The sequence below is a fragment of the Schistocerca piceifrons genome, chromosome 3 (assembly GCF_021461385.2).
Source record: "Schistocerca piceifrons isolate TAMUIC-IGC-003096 chromosome 3, iqSchPice1.1, whole genome shotgun sequence".
Taxonomy (NCBI): Eukaryota; Metazoa; Arthropoda; class Insecta; order Orthoptera; family Acrididae; genus Schistocerca; species Schistocerca piceifrons.
Genome location: NC_060140.1, coordinates 614,036,971 through 614,058,376, shown reverse-complemented (window position 1 = coordinate 614,058,376; position 21,406 = coordinate 614,036,971). Strand labels below are relative to the sequence as shown.

At 37.9% G+C, this 21,406-nt stretch overlaps 1 protein-coding gene across 5 annotated transcripts in view; it reads right to left on the bottom strand.

The window, feature by feature from the left end:
* The window catches only part of LOC124790011 (serine/threonine-protein kinase dyf-5), a 249,491-nt gene that overhangs the window by 189,014 nt on the left and 39,071 nt on the right, over positions 1–21,406 (bottom strand). For 4 of the 5 annotated variants that reach the window (XM_047257558.1, XM_047257555.1, XM_047257560.1 and 1 more), the window contains exon 2: positions 7,893–8,052. In XM_047257558.1, coding sequence (XP_047113514.1) covers positions 7,893–8,014 — 122 coding nt within the window. In that variant the 5' untranslated portion in view covers positions 8,015–8,052. Of the gene's footprint in view, positions 1–7,892; positions 8,053–10,867; positions 11,085–21,406 lie in introns of those variants that run through there. The other variant, XM_047257556.1, reaches the window with a different exon arrangement.

The following is a 21,406-nucleotide window of genomic DNA, read 5'->3' as shown; positions in this document are numbered from 1 at the left end:
CGGGCTTGATTTCAATCCCTGCTTCACAACATGGACCATCTGGATCCTCCCCTCTACCACCAGCTTTTCTGAACTGTGCAGATGGGAGTTATCCTTACAACACATTCTCTGCTTCCAAAATTTCTCCAGGCTCAACCTACGGTAACTCCCACACCCTCCACCCAGTAGTTTCCGTACCTTCATCCTATCACAACCTCCCTTTTCACATTCCTTCACCCTCTTTGTTTGCTGCCCATCCATACCCTGCTATCACTCCCCCATCCCTGACCCACTCCAGATTGTTACTCACATGACAGACACATTCTGCTTGGAGTTGCTGATGGGAGCAGTCATGTGTGCATGATCTGTGCTTGCTTGTGTGAATGTGTGTGTGTTTTCTTTGAAGGCTTTGACCGAAAGCTATAATGTTCAGTGTGCCTGTCAGCAACTCAACAGGTCATTTTTATGATGAGTAGCAATATATCATTTTCCTAATATTGTTGTTAACTTTTCCATGTGTGTGTGTGTGTGTGTGTGTGTGTGTGTGTGTGTGTGTGTGTGTGTGTGTGTTCTCTGCTTATGAAGAAGGACTTTTGGCCTAAAACCTAAAAGTTTAGCAGCCTGTTCATTGTGTCTGCAACTCAATGCCTCCTCTATGTGGTGCATAGCAACCTATCCATTCCAGTTGTTGTTATTACATCTTGGACTTTCCATTATTTAAGGGTGTTTTTTTGAGTTAGGGCTTTCTAATAAGATATGCCAATCCTAAAACAAACTATTAGAATGGGTTTGAATTTTGGCATCTGGTTTTCATGAAATTTAAGTTTTAAATATCTTTATAAGCAAATACAATATATGGTGAACACTTCAGCTTTGAAAAACACAGCAGGGATAAAAGTTTTGAGGTTTCGTACACTCACATTAGAGAGAGAGAGAGAGAGAGAGAGAGAGAGAGAGAGAGAGAGGGGGGGGGGGGGGGGGCAGAAAAAGATATATATTTAATAAGTGCGGCTATAGCAAGTGAAGTTATTCTACCTGGCTACATTTGAAATGTAAATAGTAAAAGCATATACAGGGTCAAGGTTAAAGCAACGTTGTCAGTACCAAAGTTTCCACGGGTATGTTGGCTTTCTTGACAAATTATTGATGAAATCTTCTAGGATTATCAGCCGAGTGACAAGGCAACACCACAAATTGGTTGACAACAGGAAGCCATGACTCAGCTGATAACTTGAAAAGATTTCATCGAGCAACAACATGACATCATGACTCAGCTGATGACCCAAAAAGATTTCACCAACAGAGTTATTCTATCCAGCAGAAAGTAGCAAATGTATATCTATAAAGAAATGAAAAGGTACCAAAGGGAAAGAGATGTCATTCAAGCTCCCAGTAATGGGTACATGGGCAAACTGATTGAAATGCTCAATAATTTGCAAACATAACATGTGCAAAAGGTCAACAATAATTGTAAGAGGAGCTAAAATAAGGCTAAAAAAAGGCTCATGAAGAGAAAAGAAGTGCAAATTAAAAAAGACAGAATAGGAAAAGATTTTACAAAATGAAGAAAAATTTAAGAAAGAGGAAAAATTATAGTAGTTTTAAGATAATGTTCGGATACATTACCCCATCAGCATATCTGAATAACATAAACTAGAGACGAAAAGTACTTGCACGAAAGCTGCTGAGATCAAACAGCAAAGAGCTATGACTTTACAGCATTATGCAGTTATAATCAATATACAAATGTCAACAACAGTACAAGAAGAAGGAGAAATCAATATGATATATGGTGAATTAGCAGACTAAGGGAGATGAAAGCTTTATCTTGCCGAGTGATATGAATACTGTAGATAGAAATGGAGAGGAAGGAAAGGTGGTTGCAAAATTTTTACTGTGGTCAGGGAATGAAAGGGGAGACAAACAGAATTTTTCCAAAAACATAACCTATGCATCCAGGACACCTTTTTTAGCCAGCACCGACAGACACCTGAAAAATATCTAGAGATACCAAATTGACTTCGTGATTGTTAAATAGATATTCTAAAAACAATTTGACTCTAGTAGATCCTAACCAGGATGTGACTTGGGAAGTGACCACGTACTGGTAATGATGAAAATCTGGTCTAAATTAAAAAAAAAAAAATAAGAATAGCATATATAAATGGGATTTAACAAACACACAGTGGAACCATATCAACAGCAAACGGACAAGATAACACATGCAGGAGACTCTAATGACACCCAAGGAAGCAACAGGTCAAGAAAAACAGGTAACTTAGCAACGGCAAGAAATAGTAGGCAAGAAAAAGAAAAAGAAACAAAAAGAACGTACTACTTCTGAATGTTTGAACATTATGGAACAAAGATAGAAACCAAAGAGCTCAAAAACAAAAAAGAGAGAAATAGCAACAGAAGTACAAAAGCACAAAAAGCTGAGGTAACAGAGAAGCAAGGAAAAAACACAAAAATATGTTGAGGATGTCTGCCTGACAGTGGAAAATAACATGAAAAATGAAAACTTATGGGACATATAATTTGTAATGTTTTTAAAGACAAAATAAACAGAGGCAGAGGCAGAGCAGTTACACATGAAAGTGGCATTATACTGAATGGTGATGAAACTGTACAAAGATGTACACAGGAGATAGAGAATCTGTACATTGAGAAAAACTATCGCAAAGTAATGCAGACTGTACTGATGAATTGATCTTACAAGAGAGATTCTAACTAGCTTCGAAAAAAAAAAAACAGAGCCCTATGTATACACAATATTCCTTCCAAACTTCTCAAAGCAGGTGGAATGGGAATTAAAGAGGGGAAGAGGGGTAAAACACTGTTACGTGTAACTTACATGAGTGGGGAAAACTGCCACAGATTTTGAGATAAACCTGATAAATCCCATCCCCAAATGGCAAATCCTTTAAAATGCAAACATGACCAAACGTATAGCCTCATCAAGCACGAATCAAAAATAATAATCATCATCTTCAAACCAATGCAAGAAAAAGGTGAAGCTGCACTCTCAGTTCAACTTCCGAAAAAATGACGTATTAGAGAAAGAATTTTAGCTTTAAAATTAGTCACAGAGAAATAGTTGGAAAGGAATTAAACATGGTACATAACATTTGTAGATATATAGAAAGCATTTAATAGTGTGAAAAGCAAAAAGATGATAGGAGTGTTGAAGAAAGTAAGAATAGACTAAAGAGACTGAAAAGTGTCACAGAACCTTTACAAAAACAATATCTAGCAATGATGTGCACTATAACCATTTATGTTTAATCTATACATAGAGGAGGCACTTTAAAAAGTTGGAGAACAGTTGGAGACAGGTGTAATAAGAGGCAAAAGAATAAATATGCTGAGCTATGCTGACAACATAGTTGTTTTAGTTTAAACTTAGTTGTTTTAGCTGAAACAGAAAAAGAACTTGAAGTCATGTCAAATAAAATGGATGAAATTATAAGAAATGAATGTAACAACAAAATAAACAAATCGAAAATGAAAGTGATGGTTTGTGACAAACGAGGGCAAGCCAAAACACAATTACAAGTTCTCTTTTTTATTTATTTATTTATTTAACAAGCAAGATAAATAGAGATGGAAGAAGCATAAAAAGTAAGAGGCAGAAATGCCAAAGCAAAATGTGCCTAACCTCAAAAAGTAACAGCACATGAATCAGGAAAAGGGTTCTAAAAACACATGGTCTGTTAGAATGTGGTGTTGTATGCCTGTGAGACTCTTCAGATTGAAGAAAAGATTGATGTTTTTGGAGATGTTGTGTTACAAGTGCATCATGAAAACCAAATGGACTGATAACATCATGAAGTTGAACAAGTTTTCAAATCAGTGGGATAGGAGAAAAGTTCATGGAACACTACTGTAAAAAGATAAACAGTTTATTGTTCATCTGTTGAGTCTGGAAGAGATCCTAAATACAATAATATGGAGGTATGTCAATGGAATAAGAGCTAAATGAAGATCATAACGTAAATACATAGCTCAAATTATAAAAGACACCTGTCCATGTGAGAATGAATAAAAGAGTAGAACGATGCAAAAAATGGAGCTCTATTGCCAACCACTTCTTGAACTGAGCACAAAAGGAAGCATTACCGTATTTACTCGAATCTAAGCCGCACTCAAATCTAAGCCGCGCCTGAAAAATGAGACTCGAAATAAAGGAAAAAAAATTTCCCGAATCTAAGCCGCACCTGAAATTTGAGACTCGAAATTCAAGGGGAGAGAAAAGTTGTAGGCCACACCTCCAAATCGAAACAAAGTTGGTCCATTGTAATATGAGACACAATTTAGGTCGAATGAATGATGATACAGCTACAGTAGTTTGGTTCGAGTCGTAAGCTTAGCAGTTAAGCTTTACCACGTAGCTATTGCTATGCGTCAGGCGCTCCGTCCGTATTTATACGGGTGCCCTTCCTTTTTCACGTGCTTCGTCTGGTTTGAATCGATTGCTTATTTTGCTTTGATCTGATAAGTGCCGTTTTCTTTGTTATAGGTGTTTGCGTCAATCTTAAGCTGAAAATGCATTACTGCACTGTGTCATGCATTGTTTGTCGCATTCTGATAGTGCACGTTTACGGCCTGTCGCGGCTCGCGGCATGGCTTGCTTTTGTGCGCGCTACCGCCGCGTACAATTAAAAAAAAAAAAAAAAAAAAAAAAAAAAGAGAGGAATCGTCTCATTAGCGAAACAATGGCAAGAGACTGCTATTTGTTGTTACTTACACTGCTGCTTTCTTTGATAATGATCAACAAGAATCAAATAATAGACTGCGTATGATAGGACATGTTCTGAACGAGAGTTGGGCGAAAATTTTTCTCCGTTTGAAAAGCTTTGTGGCCGCTCCTTTATTACATCAAATTCTGCACAGAAATTTGAGTCATCTTAGATTTAAAAATGTATTCACTTGCCGTGCTTCATTTCTGACTGTATCACTATTAGGCATAAGAATAATACGAATATAAACATGACACGATACATACATTCTTCCGCGTTTGCTGTTGTCTCACTCTAGTTTCGTAGTTTATTTGGCAGACAGGATTTAAATGAGATAGCAGCAAACACGAAAGAATACATGGCAAAATGTTTATATTCGTATTATTCTTATGGTGAAGAGAATACTGTATGTGATTCAAATTTCATCAGGTTCCTATTAGCAACCATCTCTTCTCACAGATAGGAAAAAATTCAGAACGTAGAGTTGGCCATTTTGAGAAACATCCCAAACAGTCTTGCCAGTCAGATTTTCGTAGTACACTGAAATTGTGCTACATTTGAAGATGAACAATACAGAATTTGTATTTACTTCGTTGGATAATGTATGAAAATGCAGTGGTCGAAACTCGCGGCGGAGAAAAAAAGCTCGTCTTCAACTTTTTTTTTTAATTTATTTACTGACGCAGAGGTTTTGGTGCCAGTATTTATCTTTGTGCCTACAAAGCATGCCTGCGTAGCGCTACATATATTCGACGGCAGAAGTTAGTTGTGGCGGCATGTATCAACATTTTTCATAACTTCCACTTGCTTTGCACTCGATTCTAAGCCGCAGGCAGTTTTTTGGATTACGAAAACCGGAAAAAAAGTGCGGCTTAGATTCGAGTAAATACGGTACGTATTCCAATGTACAATATTAAAGGAAAATTGCTATACAGGAAGAACAGAAGATGGAAGTATTATTAATTATTTTCTACATCTACATTTATATTCCACAAGCCATCCTGTAGTGTGTACTTCCTCCCTTCACTGTTCCAGTTGTGAATAGTGCACAGGAGTCCCTCTAATTTTACGTTCAGGATCTTTTCACGAGATATACGAAAGGGGAAGCACTGTATTGATTGACTCTTCTACGAATGTACACTCTTGGGATTTTAACAGAAAAATCACACCATGATACACAACACCTCTCTTGCAGCATCTGCTGCTGGGGTTGGATGAGCAACCCTGTAATGTTTTTTACAATTACTAAGCAAACCTCCCCATCAGATCTGTTCACAGATGATATTTCTGTCTTTCTTGAAGACCAGGATTTGGAAAAAATTCTCAAATATGTGATCAGTACCCTCAGTAACTTGGAAACTTGGTTTCAGCTAAATGGGTTGAATCTAAACATATCTAAGTTCAAAACCAAACAGTCCAAATGTGAGCAGATTAAGATTGTACACAACAACCAAGATATAGAAGTTGACTCAGTCAAATTCTTCAGTTTAAATGTAGATAAAAATTTGATCTGGCAGGCACACATTGAATTCCTAGCAAACAAAATTAGCAGCTTTGCATTTGCAATGCAAATATTGTCAACTGCAACTGACATGGACACACAAAAAGTAGCATATACAAGCTACTTCGAATCCATTATTAGGTATGGTATTGTTTTTTGGGGGTAACTCGTCAAACATAGTGAGGATACTAAAAATACAGAAAATAAATCATGTCGACCATTATTTAGAAAACTTAAAATATTAAATCTGCCATCCTTATACATATATGAGGTTATTATACTATTGTACAACAGACATGAATTATTTGAGGGAAACCATTTTGTCCATTTACATGATACTAGAAACAATGAAAATTTTATGCTCCCCACCCGCTGCCTCAGACTGTATTCTCAGGGACCTCAATACATGGGATTGAAAATTTGTAATAAATTAAAAGGGAACAAGTTGATGCAGATAATTTAAGTTCACTTGAAAGAAGGCTATATGAGGCACTGACACTGAAGTGTTATTACTTAGTGGATGAATTCACGCAGGACAAACTGGAAATTTGATCAGGATACAATGTGTAGCATATTCCAAGAAATATCCTTATAGTGTTAATCAAACAATGGGAAATCCATGATGGAATGTAACAATACCTGACACACACACACACACACACAAATGCAAACGCAACTTGCACATATATCTGCAGTCTCAGAGAACTGAAACCACACTGCGAGCAGCAACAGCACTGCATGATGGGAGTGGCGACTGGGTGGGGGTAAGGAGGCGGCTGGGGTGGGGAGGGGGAGGGATAGTATGGTTGGGGTAGTGGACAGTGAAGTGTTACAGTTTAGACCCAGGTCAGGAGAGAAGGTGTGAAGGGGGGAGGGGGTAAGTAGCAGAAAGGAGAGAAATAAAAAGAAATAGACTGGGTGTGGCAGTGAAATGCCGGCTGTGTAGTGCTGGAATGGGAACAGGGAGGGGGCTGGATGGGTGAGGACAGTGACTAATGAAGGTTGAGACCAGGAGGGTTACGGGAACATAGTGTTATTATTTACTGTAGTGCTACTATTTATTAACGCAAAAATCATTGTTAACTGTATTTTTTGACATGTCTCCTGTACGCAAACCAAATGGACTGCAAATGTACATCATGAGATGAATAAAACACAATTCACAGGCAATATTTAGGTGTTTGTCATATGGGAGTTTTTTAAGCTACCCTCTTTATGGGTAGTTTCTTCCAATGAATCTCATTCTGTCATCTGCCTAGGGGTGATTCATTTTATGTAGTTGTTCCACTTTAAATCACTCTGTGTGTACCCCCAAATATTTAAAGGATGTGGCTGCTTCCAGGCACATTTCAACAATTGTATAATCACACAATAAGACGTCATTCTTGCTATTTCAGTAATGCCTATTGCAGTTTTCCATGCATCTTCTTTCCACTAGTTTCTATTCTGTTTATTATGAAATGATCCCTCTGATTCTAAAAGTTCAAAATTCAATTTTTTTACTGTTTTATGTTACTACCAGGCATACCTTACTATGGCAGTTTGAGGGCTGGTATGTACATACATCTTTATGTGTCTGAATTTACTTGCTGTTTATGGTAATATTTCTTTGGACAGACTGAGACCACACAATACTAACTGTCCTTTAATGATCACAAAAGAAGTTTCCTCACCTCTTAATAGCAACCTTCTCCCCAGTATCAATTCTCTGACCCAGAACCACGGAGCCATATGTTCCATCTCCAAGTTGGTTTAATGTGATGTACCGGTTCATGTTTACAGGGGCGGAGCCCATTCGTTTTTCTTCAGTATATTACATGTATATATACCAACCTGCAAAATTAAATTAAGGAGATCAATTTATCAGGAAAACATCATGCTCATTACTTGAAGAATATAGGTTTGTGCTCCTTTTCTATCCATCTCTATAACTTTATAAGTACTCTGCTGTGTTATTTTTTGATTATACACTGACTGGTGAAGGTTGTACAGAAAAACATCACTACATAACAGTTAACATATATCTGCCAAGGGACTCCATTGAATCATTATAAGCAAAGTAAGTCTGAAATGTCCACACTAATTCTCTGAAGTTTGCATGCAGTGCACACAATGAATGAGCAATGTGCTTACAGTTTTAGCCTGAGTGTCAAAGAGCATGGCATAAAAGCAAAATCACAAAGATAACCTTTTTAAGGAGGCACTGAGTGGCAGACAGGCACACTGAATAAAGACTACTAGATATTATTTAGTTATTGGATTAAATCCTCCATCAGACATAGACAAAACACACACACATAGACATTGCTATTATCATCTTTAGGTGCTAATTAGTTGGGAGTTAGTACCCAGAGATGACAGAGGTTGTCTCTGTCTCTGTGTGTATTCAACATCTCCCCTAAGCAGTAAGTAGCAGTCTATCCTTCTCAAATTGTTTGCATTGTTTAAAAGGTAACATTTTGATAGATATTATGAAACTGAATTATTGTGATGATGATCACAGATATTATAATATGATTTTCATGTTGATAAGAACTGTTCTGGTAATGTGGTGCTCAAGACAAAATGGAAAAGAAAAATTATTCTCATAAATTAATATACAGCGGGCGAAAGGCTATTTACAATTTGTACAGAAACCAGATGGCAGTTATAAGAGTCGAGGGACATGAAAGGGAAGCAGTGGTTGGGAAGGGAGTGAGACAGGGTTGTAGCCTCTCCCCGATGTTGTTCAATCTGTATATTGAGCAAGCAGTAAAGGAAACAAAAGAAAAATTCGGAGTAGGTATTAAAATTCATGGAGAAGAAATAAAAACTTTGAGGTTCACCGATGACATTGTAATTCTGTCAGAGACAGCAAAGGACTTGGAAGAGCAGTTGAATGGAATGGACAGTGTCTTGAAAGGAGGATATAAGATGAACATCAACAAAAGCAAAACAAGGATAATGGAATGTAGTCGAATTAAGTCGGGTGATGCTGAGGGAATTAGATTAGGAAATGAGGCACTTAAAGTAGTAAAGGAGTTTTGCTATTTGGGGAGCAAAATAACTGATGATGGTCAAAGTAGAGAGGATATAAAATGTAGGCTGGCAATGGCAAGGAAAGCGTTTCTGAAGAAGAGAAATTTGTTAACATCCAGTATTGATTTAAGTGTCAGGAAGTCATTTCTGAAAGTATTCGTATGGAGTGTAGCCATGTATGGAAGTGAAACATGGACGATAAATAGTTTGGACAAGAAGAGAATAGAAGCTTTCGAAATGTGGTGCTACAGAAGAATGCTGAAGATTAGATGGGTTATCACATAACTAATGAGGAAGTATTGAATAGGATTGGGAAGAAGAGAAGTTTGTGGCACAACTTGACCAGAAGAAGGGATTGGTTGGTAGGACATGTTCTGAGGCATCAAGGGATCACCAATTTAGTATTGGAGGGCAGTGTGGAGGGTAAAAATCGTAGAGGGAGACCAAGAGATGAATACACTAAGCAGATTCAGACGGATGTACGTTGCCGTAGGTACTGGGAGATGAAAAAGCTTGCACAGGATAGAGTAGCATGGAGAGCTGCATCAAACCAGTCTCAGGACTGAAGACCACAACAACAACAACAAATTAATTTTACAAAATATAGTTACATACAACATACAAGCAATTTTATGATATTTGCAGCAAAGTTCTTTGTAAAAGTTCCACAACAGTATCAATCAAGTAGTTGCAAAGAGACATGGAAAAGTTATACTGCAAGAAATCTAACATTTTGATTTCATTTGTGCCTACATACTAAACTGACAGTCTGTAAGTAGTTAATTGGTGAAAGAGCCAAAAAAGCCATCATGTGCAAAGAGTTAACAACATACTGGTAATATCATAACAATTTTAAAATCTCCACTGGAATAAGGTAATTCAAACAGACATTAAAGAGGAAAGCTGTTAAGTCTGCAGAAATTACTAAACAATTTTTCTTTTTATCACAGTATGCTATAAAAATTAAAATCACTGTTGCAAGAATTGCAGTATATAGGGTTTGGTTTAAAACTGACTTCGAACTGACTTTTGAGAACAGTTATTGGACTTTAATGCACAAAAATATTAATAAAAACTATATCAACTAGCCAGAAGAAGTTATGTGCTGTCTTTATTAATAGTATAATAGCTACTGCCAATACCCCCAAAGGGAAAAACATTTGTATTATAAAAATACAGTTACCAAATTAATTTCATAAAACATGTCCCTAAAGAGCAAAACATATCATACCAGTATATCACAGGTACTAAAAAAAAAAAAAAAAATATATGAAAATTTAGTATCACTATTCAGTTTAAACATTCTAGAAATTCGCCACAAGGATGCACCCCAAAGTCAACAGAAGATGTCACTGATGTTATTTTTTATTATTATTCTATGACCCTTCTAGTGTAATTTGGTGTTCTTATACATTTTGATGTAAACATTCGATGAATCTATTAGGGTGTTTCAAATATTACATATATTCTACTGTTTAGTAATAGCTATTTGAAAAGAAAATAGTAAACAAAGTGATGGATCTTGAAATATTGGGGTTCCTATAACTTATTATATGTACATATATGTCTCACAGAAAATAATGAACATAGTACATTCTACATTCTGCACTTCACTTCAGACACCAGATACCTGCAATGGTGACAATTTCACAATCTTATGGAATCAGTGATACAAAACAATCAGTAGTTCCAAGATGTCAGTATCACGAGTAGAGAAACACTATTGCCAAAAATAAACTTTGAAAATATGTAGATACTGCTGATTTTAGCAAAAGCATTTGCAATATGTAGGTATACCCTATTCACAACACAATGAAAAGCATATGTCAAGCACAGTCAAGTCCAGAACACATTTTCCAGGCTCAGTTGAGGATTATTGATTACAATGTTCAAGGCCATGACAGGGGCTTTCTGGCTACATAGCAACCAGCAAAACAAACTTCAGCTGCCATATTAATGTAGCAGTTGCTTATAAGTAGCATCATGTGCTTCAGATAATTCAATTCACAGGACAGCTATTACGAAATGACGAAAAATGTGGGAATTATTACTTTCATTTACACAAATCATTAGAATGTATTTAAACTGAAATACGAAAAACTGCATAAAGTGCTAAAATTATACACGTGGAAAAAATGTTATACACTTATAAAGTCAATCATACCTAAATATTTTCCAGGTTTTACTATATGAAAACATTAACAACATGGACTAGCAAATTGTAAGAATTTTCCTATGAAAAGACCCTTGTAGCCAATTGTATATTCAGTGATTAAGGCTGTTCCACTGTAAGTGGTCAATGTCTAATACAGAGCTGAAGTGAACAGCCATAACTAACAAAACATAAGACCTAAGTTTGCCTAGGTGTATATTCTCTAATTTGGAAAACGATAAAACTATCCTCAGCAGATTATCAATTTTGGTTATCTTTTTACGTTCATTAATGCTTGTATAAATTGTTTATATTATCAGAAAAATACTATTGATGACTGTATAAATATAGTACTTTTTTTGTGCCTATCTGTGACTCAGCATCTCCACTATGTGGTGAGTAGCAGCTCCCCATCTCATAAATGTTAAATATAATAAAGTGATAATTGTTTATCACTGATTTATTAATACATGATGTGACATTCAGTTTTGTAATTTCTCAATATACACAATGGAAGGATGCCACGTTGAATGCCTTAAACCAATTAAAAATAATTTTAAAATATGGAGATGTTTCTGTTCTACCACTCATCAATATTATTTATCTTTAAAACTCTGCATTAGTGTGCAATTGAAATTTGGAGGTTAACGACTTTACAATCAACCGAAGCACAACCTGTATAAAGAAACAAATCTGTGTAATAGTTATGAAAAGCACATTCATTAAGAGTTATAAATGAGCTTGAAACAATACATTTATCAATGGAGCAGCAGTTTTCCAACAATAAATCCTTCATGCTTTTCTTAAACTCAACTTTATTAGTAACTAAACTTTTTATGGATGCTGGTAAGTCATTGAAAATATCTGTTCTTGAATACTGAACACCTTCTGGACCAAAGTGACGAATTTCAATAGGAAATAAATGTATTGAAAAGGAGAAGTTAGTATCCCCAGTTTCTCGAACACACCTCTACGGGACAGTCTTGAATTCACATGCATTATAAATAACTCACATTACTTACTTTTGAAAGTGGAAAACTTTAGCTTGGTTTGATGAGTTACCACAAAAGAATGATCCTGTATGAGCTTGAAACAATACATTTATCAATGGAGCAGCAGTTTTCCAACAATAAATCCTTCAGGCTTTTCTTAAACTCAACTTTATTAGTAACTAAACTTTCTATGGATGCTGGTAAGTCATTGAAAATATCTGTTCTTGAATACTGAACACCTTCTGGACCAAAGTGACAAATTTCAATACGAAATAAATGTATTGAAAAGGAGAAGTTAGTATCCCAGTTTCTTGAACACACCTCTACGGGACAGTCTTGAATTCACATGCATTACAAATAACTCACATTACTTACTTTTTTTTTTTACTTTTTACTTTTTTTTACTTACTTTTGAACGTGGAAAACTTTAGCTTGGTTTGATGAGTTACCACAAAAGAATGATCCTGTATGACATAAGGAATGAAAGCAAGCAAATTAAGCTAGCTTTTTTATTTTTACACCACCTTTGTATAACAAACTCTGCATTGCAAATTCAAATTTGTTTAGGCACTTCATCGATTTCAAGTTACATGCCTCCAAATTGGATTTATTAAGTTGTAATGCCAAGAAATTAATACTGTCAACTTATTTTAGTTGATTGTCACTGTATTTTAAACATATATTTGGATGAAACCCCCTACAGACCCCAAAGTGCTTTAAGTGTTTCTTTTCCAAGTTTATGATATTTGTGTATCCATGAAAATTTCATTAATTCATCTTTCTAACACTATATTTGATCTGCTAATAATGTCTGCATCATTTGCAAACAAAACAAAAAGGCATCTGGTAACGTTAGTGAAGAAAGGTCATTAATACTGACAAGAAAGAGTAAGGGCTTTAAGATGCAACCTAGTGGGACAACACTTGTACTTAGTTCCCTGTTGGATGATAATTGGTAACTTAATACAGGACTCTTTCCTACAAACACCCTTTGTTTCCTATCAAAGAGAGATAATCTGAACCATTTTGTGACATTTCCTGTTAGAATGTTTATTATCAACCATTCAGTGTATTTTGATAAAATTGGTCTTGTCAACATGTAAAGTACAGTTCATACAATTAATACATCAGCTTTATGAGTAAATAAAGATACATTTTAGTAAGAGTACAATGTCAGCTCTAATACACTTATTACCATCAATATTTAGTAACTGAAATACTTGATATATAAATGCTAAATTACAACTGTGTATCAATTACATACTTCTACATTTACAGTTTATGATTACTTATGACTAGTTGGAGCAATTACTCATATATTTAGTGATGTACATATAAATGTAGAATTCTAATTTAATGATTATTACATGCAATTTTACTGACACACGCAGCACAGTTCTTGGAAAGCACTCGTCATGAATTCATCAACTGAATAAAATTCTCGCTCTCTTAGCAAAGTTTCTAAAACTTTCTTGTGCTTGTGTAAGAGTGTCAAGTGAGCTGTTTTTGACAATTTGTTGAATTTAAGGCTCATGTGTTAATGGCTATTGTGTGGATGTGGGAAAGTCTTGAGTACAGAAAATGTATCATCTGGCTATTTCTTGTATTGTGCAAATGAACATTATTTCTTAGTTTAAGTTTGTTTATGTTTTCTTTAGCATAAACTAGACAACTACAGATGTAAAGGATGAGAACCGTCATTATGTTAAGTGCTCTGAACTCGCTTCTGCAATTCTCTCTAGGATGCAGACTTACATCAATGGCTTTCTTCTATCACAGAAAAATGTAAAGCTGACTTTCACGCATTTGTCCACAACAACATTCCATGTTGCAGATGTGAATGTAAGAAGGGATAATAAAAGCAGTAGATTCTTGCTGATATTCTTAGTTATGTAACAAAAATAAAACTCTTGCCAATTTACTGCATAAGTAATTTATGTGCCCATCCCACAATAGTCATTTACCAATTACATTCTTATTCTCAGATTTCATTACCCCAAGATTATTTCAAAGTTCTTCCATTTTTGTTTTGTTAATTGACAGCAGGCTGTCTAGACACCAGTGATTAGTCATCTTGATAATTTCCCTACCATAATATTGAAAACTTTGTAACTGTTCACCTGTTGTTATCAGTGTGGTGTCATCAGCATACAGCACATTCTCACATGGTATGTGACTTGATAAATCATATATGTACACAATGGAGAGAAAATGTCCACGAACTGATCCCTTTGGTATTCCATGTTTTATTTTCAACAACTGCGATGTCTGATTATTTGCACATACTAACTTCAGCCTGTCAGACAGATTCTAAATATACACCATAATATTCTAATTTATTTAAAGTATCTTGCGATTAACACAATCAGACTCAGTTCATGTATCACAGATTACACATAGCCTGCAATTTATTATCTAATGCTTTAAGTATATTCTCACTGTGGTAGTAAATAGCCTTCTCCATATCGGAACCTTTTAGAAATCCCAACTGTGACTTTTGGACATGTCCAAAAGAACAGATACCACTCCACAAAAGGATTAATGACATTAGCAGTCAGTGAGTACTGATTTAAATTAACATCGAAAGATGAAAATTTGTGCTGGACTGGGATTTGAACCTGAGTGTTGGGCTTACTAGGCAGATGCAATGACCACTACATCATTCGGACACAGTGGTCATTGCAACTGCATGAACTACCCTAACACACACCCCTCAGGTGCAAATTCTCAACTTATCCACACCCTACTGATATACTGCCCCTTGCCCATCAATGTTATCATTCGTGTCATTTAGCTGACTCCCATAAGAGTTCAAGCTTTGTGTGCATCTGAACTGAAGGGGTCACTGCCCGTCCTCACCTGTACTTAATTATAATTAAGATGAGGATGGCCATGATCCCTTCAGTGCAGAAGCTCACCAAACTTTAACTTTTATGGGAATCAGCAAAATGCCATGAATGAATCAATAGTGTGTGGATAAGTTAAGAATTTGGATCTGACAGAAGGGTGTTCCGTGCAGTTGTGATGACCACTGTGTTTGGATGGCGTAGTGGTCAGAATATCGGTCTAGTAAGCAGGAGACCTGGGTTCAAATCCCAGTCTGGCACAGATTTTCAAATTTCTCCACTGATCAGCCAAGAATTTTGACAGATTTCTTTATCTTCTTACTTATACAGAGGCTTAGCTTCAGCATATTTCAGCCAATCTGGAAATGTTCCAGTGACAGATGACTGCTTACACAAATGTCTTAAAATGTTACTAAACTCAGGGGAGTACTCTTCAATTAACTTTGTCGATATTTTTTCATAAATACTAGAATGTTCTGACTGCAAACATTTCACAGATGACATTACTTCTCCTAGAGTTGAGGGGAGTCATTTCATATTACTGAAGTTATTTGGAATAGCTGGGAATGACAGCACCTACTGAACCTGACAACCCTCTCTCTCCAGTAACAGTTATGAAATGCAAAAGTGCTGCACACTACATACACCTGTTGCAAAAGTATCATTTACTTTTAAAGCTATCTGCTCCTCCTCATCTGTGGTTCCTCCTCAGTACCTCCCACATTGTCTTTATTTCATTAGCTGATGTAATTATCTTTTTCTTGTAATGCATTTGCTTTGATGTCAGTATTAACTTCTTCAGTATTTTGCAGTAGGCCTTGAAATGAGCTTTAGTGTCAATGTTAGAGGTTTTTCTGACAGACAGGTACAGCTTCCTCTTTGATGTAAAGGAAACCTTTTTTCCTTGAGTAACCTATGGCTTTTTTGCTTACTTTGGTCTAATCTGGATTTGTTTTTAGTGAAACCAGTTTGTCAAGTAAGGTAAGAACTTTATGTATAAAGTTATGTACTTTGTATTCATGTCATGAGTACCGTGTAATTCATAACAGTTCTCACTTTTGAGAAGTTTCCTAAAATAATCAATTCTTGGCTTACCAGCTACTCTCCTGAAGTTTTGTATCCTAATTAGTTTCAACATTTAACATACAGTACTGAACTACATGCCTTGGTCTCAAGGGGCCACTAACTATTAGGTTTTAAATATAATTTTGTTCATAAACCTTTCTACAAAGGCATTATAAGTGCCTGTTTTTTTAGCAACTAGCTATCCTAGTTGGGAAGTTTACAGTAGGAATTACATTGAATTATAATGTTGCTGACTGCAATAAATTCTTACTGAAGTATTTCTTACGAAAATCTGTATTAAAGTTACCAGCAGCCTCTACTTCTTTGCTTTTTCATTATTAAACAGCCCAACAGAGCTCCAAGGAAAAAAATGTTAATGTACATATTCTTAAATGTGTAACAACTCCAGATAAATGTGGCAAACAGCCCCCCCCCCCCTTTTTTCACCATTTCAGCTCTACAGACGTGAGATGTTAAACTAAATCCAGCAATGCTTTAACATTATCTATACCGCTGGTCACACAATGTTCAGAGGGGCAGATTATGTCAACTGGATTTGACAACTAATTTGAGAATGAAATATGTAGTTCACTAATTTTACTCCTCAATCCTCTAACATTCTGATGCAATAGCAACAGCTGGCATTTTCACCAGCTGAGATATACTTTGTGTATGTAAAGTTTTTGGCAGCTGTCAGAAATTTTCAAATGACAGCTGTTTGTATGGATGCAGTGTGCTAGAATTACACTATTCAGGTTTTTTTTTTTTCCTCAACCCGATTGTTTCAATTGTAACCTGTTTTACTGCTTGGTTTCTTTCTGTTTTGCTTTCTGCAGGATATTACAGTGACGTTTAAGAGCAAATTTTACATAACTTCCCATAGGGTAACTCTTATTCCAGTGTAAAGTATCTTCACATAAACTATTAAAATGAATTATTAGATTGTATTAAAATTAATATTGTTACTTTAATACAATAACATTTCATTTTGTCATCATTTAAAATCAGATGAAAGTAAAATGTACATTTGATTTTTTTTCTTCACATACAAGGGACTTTTCCACAAGAATCCAAAATACATTACTCATGGAATTGTAAATGTACATATCATCACACAGAGGATTCAAGTACATTTTTCTGCGTCAGGTACAACAATATGACAAATTTAGCTCTCAAGGAAGAATCAGGATTAAACAGTAACTGCATGGCATACCATAGAGAAATGAAAATAAATTAACATCATATCATTTATATTGTTAGCAAGCCACACTCTACTATTCAGCAACTCTCCTTTAATCTCTTCAAAACAAGAACAGTGCAAAAGTGAAGTTTTACATATTGACAGAATATAATATTGCTGCCATACCACAACAAGAACAACTGTATTTTTGCTAGATCAGTCCTCTGTAGTACACACTCTATGCTACATGCATTGTGTACACACTGCGAGAATAAAAGTATTCATAATAAGTGACGGGAGTGCAAGTGATTATTTATCGTTATAATTACCACACCCCATCCCACTACCTACAGTGGTGACCCCATTATTTTCTTTCCAACCATGCCACAAAATACCAAGTCATATTCATGCCGGCATGCCACTGACCACCATGGGATACAAACTTTATGCCGTGAAGCATATGTCCCATGACGGTGTTTCATCCCCCTGGCATCACTACAGATGATTTATTTGTGCATCTATTTGGTGTTCTTGCTGACTTCCAGATGATATAACCAGTGCAACTGTGGTTCTCGAAAGGTCAACAATGTTCTCATTGTTTCAGCAAATGCTGAACCAGGACATCATTACATCTCGCCAAATAGATGAACACATTAAATCGCAAATCAAGTACAATGCTACCAGTAAAGGTGGTGAATGAAGCCCGCCACTCCCTTAGTCAACTATGCTCCATCAACAGTGACCACACATGGCTGCCTGCTGCCGTCCCCACTTCCCACATAACCAGTGCTTAGTAATATACAAATCAGTGACAGTATTAATGAACTACACCACACTCATTTTCATTCTAATGACTCAGCGCGTATCGAAATTCCGTGTGCAATGTACCAAATTATGGACATTCTCCAGAGTACCGCAATGTTGACAAACAATCGCCACCATATATGACTGCCTTCCACTGCAGAGAACCAATATTTACGAATTAATGTGGACAAATCTGTCCTACAAATGACCTTCCTGTGCCAATGTTTTTCCACAGCCCTGTTTTCCACACAAAACTGTATGTTACATGGGTGACGTCACCCTTGTTATGGCCACACTGCAACCCACATCACGTCATGATGATGACATCACACTGACATCGGCCGTGCTCCGGGCCATGCCTGCCACATGACGTCACTCAACAAGCAGACACACCATGTCTACCTGCAATCACGCAGGGTTTTGATACCTCATGACCACAGACATCAATATGGCAAGCTTGATCGCAACTGCAAACAACACATCATGGGAACACAAGGAGTACCTACAACAACCACCACGTTGGTGACCGACACCATCCACCACAACTGCCACCAACCACGACCTTTCCACTGCACTGCGTTCTTTGGTACCCCACTATGACACCACCCTCCATGACGCAGAAGCACTAGCCACGACACACGCTCCGCATCCCGTGACAGTTGATCATGGCACTCACATTACCGACATACCTACTGCAACTACCGTGCCGTAACGCCAGTTGCCACCGCTATCAGTGCCACCAGGTGGTGTTCACGAACCTGCACCATGTACTTTGCATGATTACAACAAAATCATCCTGGTCCCGGCCCCTTGCCACCAGGCAGATTACCACTGACCAAGTTACATCTGCTGCCACTACAAGTTGACTCTCCACAAGTATGGTTCGCATTCAGAATGCATGATGCAATCGGCTGGAATTATGGACAATCATCGCAAGTTTTTGGTGCTTTTGAACCACCTCCACACCAACACCGATCTTATCAGTGGCCTCCTATTGCAAGCACCAACCACTGACAGATATGAGACAGCGGAAATGCTCATACTACAGTGCCTCTTGCATTAACCTGAACAATGACTCCTCCTACCCATCGTTGAGACATCGGTGGACCATGACACCCCATCAGCGCTGTGGTGCAGGTAACACCTCCAAATTGCCACAAATCTCTTACCAGATCGTGCCCTCTGGTCACTATGGCTTCTCAGTATGCCTGAAAACATACCGGCTGCACCCATGGAGGCCACTGTGCAGCATTCACTGCACAGAATCTAGCCAACTGACAGTTGCCGAGCTGCTTCAACCTCACCTGAGCCATTCCACACCACACCCGTAGCTGCCTTGCAAGACTCTGCTGCAATAAGGCACCAACAATCAGATAGCATGATGGACCCACATTTGTAGCGGAATGTAAACAACCACTTGCCGCATTCACCACCAGCTGGCAACCCATGCCTAACCGTCACAACAATTCATCTGGCCAGGACTCTGCGACTACTCAGCTGCACCGCCTCTGCTGATTCCACGCATACTTTGGTGCCAATGCATGCCGCTGTCATCCATCCTGCAGCTACCCAAACTACTAAGCAGCCTGACACAGTTGCATGAGGTCACTCCCCTGCTTCAAGCCACCTTGCTATGAAACACAACAACACTCGACATATCCCACATCTACATTCTAATGGAGAGCGTGGCTCTTCGTATATGACAACCATATTAGAGAATACTTCCTAGTCAACACAGGTGCCGATCTTAGTACTCTGCCCCCTCAGCTGGCACCTGGAAAATGTACACCATCCGCTATACAACTACACACCTTGAACAATTCAGTGATTCCCATGATAGGCACAGCCTCTATCATAGTTCAACTGGACAAGCACACCCCTCGTCTATGGACGTTTTTGTGGCTGACACTGTAGAGGCAGTGATGGGCGCAGATTTTTTGAGTCATTATAATCTTCTGCTGGACCTGGGTAGAGCCTTACTACTACATCGTGACAGGCGCATGCCGATCAGTGGAGTAAACTGTGATCACTTACCGATGGACAAGACTCCGCCGCCTGCTCCACCTACCTTTGAGATAGTACTGGACCTCACACTAAAGTGCCACGCATTGCCTGAGGAGTTTAAAACTGTGACTACTGAGTACACTAACCTCCGTTGCACCAATGCCAGCTCACAAGCAGCTAACTAACACTTCTGCAACAGCTGCTCTGAGCTACAACACAGCTGCACATCACACAGCAATGGCTGTTGTTGCACCAGCAACAATGAGAGCCGCCCATCCGAGATGCTGCCAACCCTTCAGAACCACAGGTCAGTCCAGTGTCTCTTACCTCTGGTGATGATGCTCCCGCAAGCAGACTGCGCAAAAACAGTGATATTGCCCTAGCGAGTCCCAACAGTGACATTGCCTCCACGAGCAGATTGTGTGCCTCACATGCTACTCCACATCAGCCCCATAAAAAGATTAACACTGTACGTTGGGGGGTTGGGTTGTTTTGGGGAAGGAGACCAGACAGCGTGGTCATCAGTCTCATCGGATTAGGGAAGGATGGGGAAGGAAGTCGGCCGTGCCCTTTCAAAGGAACCATCCCGGCATTTGCCTGGAGCGATTTAGGGAAATCACGGAAAACCTAAATCAAGATGGCCGGACGTGGGATTGAACCATCGTCCTCCCGAATGTGAGTCCAGTGTCTAACCACTGCGCCACCTCGCTCAGTAACACTGTACGCAATGGTACTATACACAGAATTAATACTACCCCTGTTCCACAGGTCTGACGCTGACCCCACTGCCTTGCCCCTTACAAACTAAAGGCGGCCGAGGCCGCGATCGAGGAACTGTTAGACGAGTGCACCACCAGACCATCACACAATGCATGGGTGTCACCGATTACTATGAGAATGAAAAAAGATAAAACGTGGCACATGTGTGGGGACTATAGACATTTGAATGTGCGCACCATCATTGATTGTTATCCCATGCCCAATATTCAGGGCTTCTCCCAGGAACTGGCTGGTGCAACCATCTTTATCGTGATCGACTGCAAAAAAGCTTATTCGCAGATCCCAATGACCACTGAGGACATCACAAAGATGGCAATAATTACACCATTTGGCCTAACTGAATTCC